We start from the raw sequence: 8,434 nt of genomic DNA, 5'->3' as shown, positions 1-8,434 counted from the left end.
CCCCCCCCCTCCCTCCCTTCCGACCGGACCGGCACGGAGGATGACAGGAGAGAGATCTGACAAGTCCACTGCAAACGTCTAGCCTCGCTTACTGGGAGTGGAACCCGTCCGGTTGGCTGTACAAGCTCGGCGTTCTCGACTTCGCCGGCTCCGGTCCCGTCCACATCGCCAGCGGCTTCGGTGCGCTGGCCTGGTCCGTCATGCTGGGCAAGCGTAAGGATCCGTTGGGCGAGAGCCTGCACGCCAAGATCCCTCACTTCCACGGACACAACCCGTTCCTCGTCGGCATCGGCACAATCTTCATCTGGTTCGGGTGGCTGGCCTTCAACGGCGCCAGCACGGCCAACCTGAGCATCCGCAGCATCTACGCCGTCCTGAACACCAACATGGCCGCGTGCGGCGGCGGCATGGCCTGGACCCTGCTCGGGTACGCCCACTCGCGCAAGTTCAGCGTCGTCGGTTTCTGCTCGGGCATCATCAGCGGGCTCGTCGGCATCACCCCCGCGGCCGGCTTCGTGCCCGTGTACACGTCGTGCCTGATCGGCTGGCTGACATCCATGGTGTGCTTCTACTGCGTCCGATACAAGCACGTCATCGGCGTCGACGACGGCCTCGACATCTGGGCCATCCACGGCATGGGCGGCGTCGTCGGCGACATCATGACTGGCTTCTTCGCCACCGGCTTCGTCCCCGCCCTCGACGGCGTCACCGTCGACAACCCGGGCGGCTGGTACGACCACCACTGGATCCAGATGGGGTACCAGCTCGCCGGTGCCGTCACCTGCGCCGCCTGGAGCTTCTTCGTCAGCTGCCTGCTCCTGTTCGTCATCAACAAGATCCCCTACTGCCACCTCCGCGTCACCGAGGAGGAGGAGCTCGCCGGCCTGGATTCCAAGTATCTGGCCGAGTCTAACGTCGACATCTTTGGCATGGGCCAGTACATGAGCCCGCACGATACGGAGCGGTCGCCGAGTATCCAGGGTGTCTCTCAACCCGTCGTGGCCACACTGCCACCTCCCAACGGACAGAAGATTGACTGATCGAACTGTATACCCTCTGATTTTTACCACCGGAAGCTAGCAAGGCAGAATGAATATCGATAATGGATGGCGTTTTATGGCGGAGGCCGCAGATCGACCGCCGCACACACCGTTATACGTGCGTCGTGGGTAGCTTGAAGTTGGCGCAAGTATGATATGAACGTGTAGGTTTCTCTTTCTCATCTTGTTAGTTTAGCACATTATTTCTCTTTTACAATGCAGATACTGTCTTCAGATCCAGTAGTGATCTTCGTTTGATGACTTAAAATAACCGGGGGTGGGGACGTGTACATGTGCGTGGACTCGGAACGGTCGGAGGTGTCACGCCTATGTCCCCCCGCGAGTGACATTGATGCGTAACCCGTCGATTGAGTGCATCCCCAACCATCAGAGATCTGCGGCGCATTGTGCGCGTGTACGGAGAAATACAGATAGCTACATACTACGTTCCCATCCAGCCCGGAAATGGTTAGGCCCCATCGACCATCCCTGTTTGATCTTGAATCTTGAGTATCCAGCACACGAAGTCTATTCTCGCCATTCGAAGCCAAGTGCCCCCCCCCCCCCTGCTTTTGACTCGAGCGCGCATGTCGTCATAATCGCAGCATCGAACAGAGACACAGCAGGATGTTACACTTGATGTTGCACTTAATGCTACACTCGATGGAAACATCTCTCCATCAGAAGATATCGAGGCAACCACTCATCCAACCATGAAGCAGGCTATAGTCAGCGCAAACGCCAACGTCGTCATCGAGGACTCGCCGATCCCCACGCCGAGCGACAATGAGCTCCTCGTCAAGGTCATGATCGCGGGGACAAATCCCAAGGACTGGAAGTTCCCGACGATCGAGACGCCTCACAATTCCGGAGACGACGTTGCCGGCATTGTCGAAGCTGTGGGACCGGGAGTATGGGAGTTTGCCAAGGGCGATCGCGTCGCCGGCGTACACGCATTCCCGGATCCCGGCGGCGCATACGCCGAGTACGCCATCCTCCCGGCCCACCAGACCTTTCGGCTTCCACCAAACATCAGCTTTGAAGAGGTAATGATCATGATTTCCGGGACCAGACACCCCAACCTACTTGGGGGTTGGGAAAGAAGAGAGAGAGAGAAGAGTGTTTCATACTGATGTGAACGAGAGGAGATAAAAGGGCGCGACGGTCCCTCTGGCAGCTCTAGCCGCCTCCTTCGGGCTATTCTACACCCTCGAACTACCGTCGGCGTGGAACGGCCACCCGCTCAACCCGACGCCGCTGCTCGTCTACGGCGCCTCGTCGGCCGTGGGTTCCTACGCCATCAAGCTAGCCCTGTCCTGCGGCATCCACCCGATCGTCGCCGTGGGCAGCGCCAACAGCAGCTTCGTCGAGCCGCTGCTGGTGGCCGAGGAAGGGGACGTCCTGCTCGACTACACCGCCTACCATGACCCGCAGGACCTCGCCGACGCGATACGGGAGGCCTTTGAGATGGCCGGCATCCACCGTGGTCGCACCCCCTACGCTCTCGACGCCGTCTCCCTACCCGGCACCTTTGACAAGGTCGTCTCCAAGGCCATGGCAGGCCCGCCCATCAACGGTCGCAAGCCGCACCTTGCCGTCATGCTCCCGGGCCAGGACTACAGCTCCGTGGATGGGAGCATCCAGGTGTCTGAGGTATACACCGGCGTCGCGCACCAAGGCGGCAACGTCGGCAGGAGGTTCGCCTACCTTGCCTGTCGCATGTTCTCGCTGGGCCTGAGAGAGGGCTGGCTGCCGCCTCACCCGCACGAGGTCCGCGAGGAGGGCCTCGAAGTGCTGCAGGAAGTGCTGCAGATGTCCATGCGGGGAAAGATTCACGGCAAGAAGATTGTGCTTCGGGTAGCAGAGAAGTAAGGTTGGAGGGGTCAAAGGCACACCGCGTTTCCGACCGCATTCGAATTCGGGTTCGCTGGTGTTTCAATCATGATACCGGGTTCAACCTCATGCATGTCAGCCTAGACTCATACGATGAGATGCGCACAGCCGAGAACGGCGCAGCTGTCGTTCCTTCTCCTCCTTCTCCTCTTCTCTTTTCGGTGTCAGCGTCCCTGCGTGGAGGAGAGTGATGGGTATGTGACCTAGCAACAGCGCCGACACGGCGAATAATGCTAATAAATACGGCTCTATTCATAAATCTCTGGAGTATGAATTGCTGCATGCTGATATAATTCATGCGGTTAGACAGGGACATGGCACGAGTGCCTGTACATAGCTCCTCCGTCTATATAAGAATACCTTACCTATACTATATTCCTCTGTAGATGTGTGTCCTTGTCGAGGACAGCACACACTTCAATATACACACACTATTAATACCTTTTATAATTCCATCATAACGTGACTGTACCCGTGGAAGTCTGCCTAGGCCCGTAGAAGCTCCCGTTCCAAATAGGAAGTCCCGAATTCGAAGCAGAGCCGACTACGCCTATGTGGGACAGATCTCCTGGTTTGGACTGGCAAACTCCTGACTCCGCGAGATCGTGGAATAGCACGGGGATTGAGTGAATAGTAATGTGAGTCCCTAGCTGATTAGAGGGGAAGATTGAGAAGCCGGTTTGTCTTTCTGCTCAAACTATTCCCATGCCATCAGGTAAGCGCTATGTGTCCTTGGCGGGAGAACGAGGCTGACCAAATCGTCGTCGTTACGTGAAGTAATACCACATGATTAAATCACACCAGCATGTATGCCGACATGACTTCTGATAGCCTATAGGAGGATAGATGATGTACATATTCTTCCCCCTCAAGCGCTGATCCCTTGCTATCCTTTCTTCCGTCAGGATCGGTATCGATATCTGCAGCATGACATATTCCGTGCACATCTCAGCCATGGCTGCCGAATCAAGCCGTTATACGATTGTATACAATGAGCTGGAAAGCAGATGGCCTGTTGTCACCGTGGCAGCCATCGTACTCGTGCCATCCATCATCCTGTCGCGTTTTCTCGGACACGGCCCTCTGGCTGGGGACCCCGTTCGAGAGAGGTGGGCGCATCGGTTGGATAGAGAGAGGATGGAGCATCTATATATAGAAGGCTACGCAAAGCTAAGATACTCGCTTCCCCTACTATACCCGGAAAACCACATCGGTCTGGAGATGACTGGCATCTCTATTCATCAAGACAGGTTCAAGAGATGGCGTTTTCAGGGTGACGACAGCCAGCAGTAAGTCCATGATAACCGTTTCCCGTACACGCACGGCGAATCCCGCACATCCGCTTTTAATTCCGAGGGCCCTTGTGATTTACAGTCCCGCCCCGTTTTCTCAACGAACTTGAGAAGATGCCCTCGAGCGTGTTGAGCTTCGGGGGTTGCCATCGAAGAGGTTTAAAGCTCGCTCCCCTACACCACCGTATGGGAGGGAGTCAAGGATGGGAAGAGTTGATACTATTACTTACTTGCTAGAGTATGGAGACGAGGTACACCGAGATGGAGGGCGAGACGCCATCTCTCACTCTCACACAGTCAAGCATCCCATGGCCCCTGCACTGGGTAAGGACCGATGCCCTCCCCCCGGGCACCTCACACCCAAGAGCTAAGAGAGGAACGGTGTGTACATATGCATACTCGATGGCAATTAGGCATAAGTAACTCATATTATACTCACCTCGCTTTAACATCAGAATCGATAGTACGAGTACAGAAGAGACCTCCAGACTGTGTCTTGTGTTGTACTTGTGACGCTAGTCTCTAGTCCCACGTCGATACGTAGTCGTTGTATTCATAGACACGATTTTTTTGAATAATTATTATAATACAAAAGATAAGCCAGACCGACCTTTGGCGAACAGGACTCCCTGGCACGCATAGGACTTAGCCTTTCTTTCTTTTCCCGGTAGCCGGTGCGGGGTTTGTTCCGGTACTCGTCCTCGTCCTCCCACCGTCGTACGTTCCCGATATTCTTGTGTTGCGGTTGATCACTCGAAGCCCTTACATATATGATTACATGCAAGTGGATGCATCGGAGTGATAGCATCCTCATCCGCTCCAACGTCACGCCATGTCGTCGCAGGAACCCAGGAAGCAGCGGCAACGCGTCTCTATCGCTTGCGTCGAGTGTCGAGTAAAGCGCATGCGGGTAATCACAACCACACTATCTTTCCATTCCAATTCTTAGCTTTGACTAATACCAGAGTATCCAATTCCGCAGTGTAACGGCAAGGAACCTGTTTGCGAAGCATGTGCAAGACGAGGCACCAATTGCGTCTACCAGCATGCTGAGAACAAGCGCAAGTACGTCTAAGTCACCACTCTAATCAAATCACCAGGTGCTCCTTTTTATTCTCCCCGTCATGTCAGAAAAAAAGAAGAAGGAAAAAAAGAAGGAGAAGAAGATTCTGACGTCTGTCTCTTCGCATCCAACGGCAGACCGCCGAGTAAAAAGTACGTGGCGTCGCTCGAAGCGCGCATCCGCCATCTCGAGTCCCAACTAGTATCGCTAGGCAACCTGCCACCATCCGCACCCGAAGTGAATAGCCTGCAGGAAGATGAGGATGCAGGCCAACTTTCGGAGGGCAGCGCTGAAAATGAGAAGGATCCCATGGCCCAGCTCACCGGTCTGGTGGGCCGCCTGGCAGTCGTCGATGACGGCCAGCTCCACTACTTTGGCTCCCAGAGCTCGCTGAACCTGCCTCGGGAAGCCGACAGCAGCGGCACGGCGGCTCCTTTGATTCCGCGGCTCAAGGTGGAATCCCAGGGTGTGGCGGCGGCCAGGCAGCTCGGCACGTCTGTAGACGTGGCGGTCGAGCTGCAGGAGCACCTGCTGGACCTGTACTGGCGGTGGCAGAACCCGTGGAACTACATCGTGCACAAGGGGGCCTTTCTCAGGAGCCGTCGGGGCCAAGATGACGGGAGATACTGCTCCCCCGGGCTGCTGTCGGCCATGTTCGCCATCGCTGCCCGTTTTTCGGACCGCGTCGAGCTCCGCAGTGTTCCGGACGACCCTAGCACGGCGGGGAATGCCTTCTGCGAGCAGGCCAAGATCCTGCTGCTCTACGAGAGCGAAGCGCCCTCCGTCACCACGGTCCAGGCGGCTGCGATCCTGGCACTTCGCATCATGTCGGATGGCCGGGAGGCCCTCGGATGGCTATATTGTGGTGAGTGCTTCCCAACCTCCGTGGGACCCCGGAGCACGTCCCCGGTTGTGCTGAAGACCGAGCAGGGAACGCCACGAGAATGGCACACAATCTCGGGCTCCACGTAGACTGCTCCAGATGGGTCTCGCCAGGCCTCATCGGCGAAGACGAGATCGAGGTCAGGAAAGTTACCTGGTGGGGTTGCTATGTGGTGGATAAGTATGTCCTCGAACCAGACATCTCCTTTCCAAGAGACGGCGTAGTTCTGACAGGATCTGTCCGCTCATCAGGCTTTTCGCGTCCGGACTTGGCCGTCCGAGCAGCATACAGAACTCCGGTATCACCTGTCCCAAGCCCACCATCGATCAAGACGAGTACAGTCCTTGGCTGCCGGTGACCAATGAAGGGGACAAGTCCAGCTCGCTCGGGGCCCATTCCCACATCACATCCACGGCACGCTATGTATCGGAGTGCATGTTGATCGCCTGTGAGGCAATCGAGGCCATGTGAGCACAGCCAACCAGACGCGCACCCTCCCCAGACAGCTGCAGCCGACTGCTAATACACTGTGCTCCCCTCGTGGCAGCTATGCTCCCAACAGCCAACTCTCCAGTGGCGAGATTGACGAGATCGTGAGCAGGGCAGATGTGAACCTCCGAGCTTACTACACGGCTCTGCCTACGTATCTGCGTCTTCCCCTGTCGCCAAAGGTGGCCACCCTACCGCACATCTACCTCTTCCAGTAAGATCTAGTCATCCGAACCATGCTCCCCCGACTTGACATGGCCACTCACGCACCCATCGCGCAATGTATCAGCATACAGTACCACGCACATCTGATAAACCTCCACCGGCCTCTAGTGCAGAGGAAACGACGGAGGTCGTCGGCAGCAGAAAGCTCCCCGGAGGCCAATGCGACAGTCCCCGAGGCCACGACCGCCAATCGGCACATGGAAATATGCTGCCACTCAGCAGCCCAGGTGACCAAGATCATGCGCGTCTACAAGCATCACTATACTCTGGTAATCCAGGCGCCCTGACCCGCACCGTACCCCGTCATCCATCTACACATCCGGGACTGACAATGATCAGCGTCAAATTCCCATTGCTGGCGTGCACCTGTCCTACGCCGCCGGTGTCATACACCTGATTGATGCCCGGCCGTCCAATCCCCAGCGCGGCTCGGCTATCCGCAATCTGGCCATCTCCATAAACACACTGCAGGACCTGCGCACGGCGTGGTGTGCCTGGGCCGACCGCTGTCTCCGAGGCTTGCAGGCCATGTCCCGTCAGTGGTACCGATGTGACCTTTCGGAACTGCGGAGCTGCACCGGCTACGGTACGCACTGTTCTGTCTCCCGCCACCTCTATGCGGAGGCTTGAGCCGCTCTGCTCTTGTCGGTACTTGTTTATGGTGCTGATGCTGATCGATATCGAGCGTCTAGATCTCCGGGCTGCAGAGCAAGTCCTCCCGACCAACGGTATGGCTGCTGCATCTGTTCCTGTTCCTCTCGAGACAGCCGACAGCTTCCGCGTTGCAGAAACAGCGGATGATGCGTACGGGGCTTTCTCTGGAGCTGTGGACTCGGACAAATACCAGGATGAGATGCAGCAATGGTTCCTTGACAATCAGGACTATTTGTGGAACATACCGTTCGACTTTAATGACTCCGGGGCCTCGGAGTTCCCGCTCAAAGGGGTTTCCGAATAAGGGATCTCGTCATCACACGTATGAGATATACGGGGGCTGTATTATTAGTACTATTATGGATGAATGAAACCGAGAGGAAACGATGCAAGGACTGATCACATAGGGCCACACACCTTTCATGTCTGAATTTAAAGAGCAGATTCGAGAGCTTGCTTCCGATGTATGGGGTGGTCGGGATCTACCAAGGCACATGTAGCCTTCGCAGTCTGAATGCTCCGTGTCACTACTATCTGTACATGCAATCGATGACCAGAATCAATGAGATAAACGTAACCATGTAACCTGGCTGACTTGGACCAAGATCAGAGGCAGATGGGGCTACAACTCCAGATTCGCTTGCGGGATGGGAGTTGCGGGGACGAGACAGAAGTAGTACGGAAGATAGGATAGTACTTTTCCGGACCCGGAACCGCCAAGATTGATTGGAGTTAATTAGTGTAGCGGAATTACCGCCGATCATGTCCCGTCACGACTCGTCTGAAGGTATGCGGCTGGCCAAACTCGTGAGCCTGACTTATCTTTCATCATGTAGTCAATGAAAAGCATCCGATAGGATATCTCCTTTCCGGCCTCAGTCTCATTCCGTGCACA

At 56.0% G+C, this 8,434-nt stretch overlaps 3 protein-coding genes across 3 annotated transcripts in view; all 3 read left to right on the top strand.

Annotated features, from left to right (window-relative positions):
- The window catches only part of GMORB2_0702 (ammonium transporter, Amt family), a gene marked incomplete at both ends in the record, with an annotated part of 1,829 nt that extends 789 nt beyond the window's left edge, over nt 1-1,040 (top strand). The window contains one exon of the mRNA XM_035462687.1: nt 83-1,040. Within this exon, the coding sequence (XP_035325617.1) occupies nt 83-1,040 (958 nt within the window). The remainder of the gene's footprint in view (nt 1-82) is intronic.
- A 713-nt stretch (nt 1,041-1,753) lies between these two features.
- On the top strand, nt 1,754-2,906 carry GMORB2_0701 (Alcohol dehydrogenase GroES-like domain; the record flags this gene model as incomplete). The annotated part of the gene is made up of 2 exons (XM_035462686.1): nt 1,754-2,086; nt 2,196-2,906. Coding segments are annotated over 2 exons (1,044 nt in total), but the record flags the coding sequence as incomplete, so codon positions are not given.
- Nucleotides 2,907-5,349: 2,443 nt separating this feature from the next.
- GMORB2_0700 (Fungal trans) lies at nt 5,350-7,843 on the top strand (the record flags this gene model as incomplete). Its single annotated transcript, XM_035462685.1, has 7 exons — nt 5,350-5,440; nt 5,500-6,153; nt 6,261-6,351; nt 6,423-6,638; nt 6,719-6,874; nt 7,164-7,471; nt 7,578-7,843. The coding sequence occupies 7 exons, from the start codon at nt 5,350-5,352 to the stop codon at nt 7,841-7,843; spliced, it is 1,782 nt and encodes a 593-aa protein (XP_035325615.1).
- Nucleotides 7,844-8,434: the final 591 nt, after the last annotated feature.

Source organism: Geosmithia morbida (assembly GCF_012550715.1).
Source record: "Geosmithia morbida isolate 1262 chromosome Unknown scaffold_0, whole genome shotgun sequence".
Classification (NCBI taxonomy): Eukaryota; Fungi; Ascomycota; class Sordariomycetes; order Hypocreales; family Bionectriaceae; genus Geosmithia; species Geosmithia morbida.
Note: the sequence above shows the minus strand (reverse complement) of the source record. Positions and strands in the feature narration are given on the sequence as shown.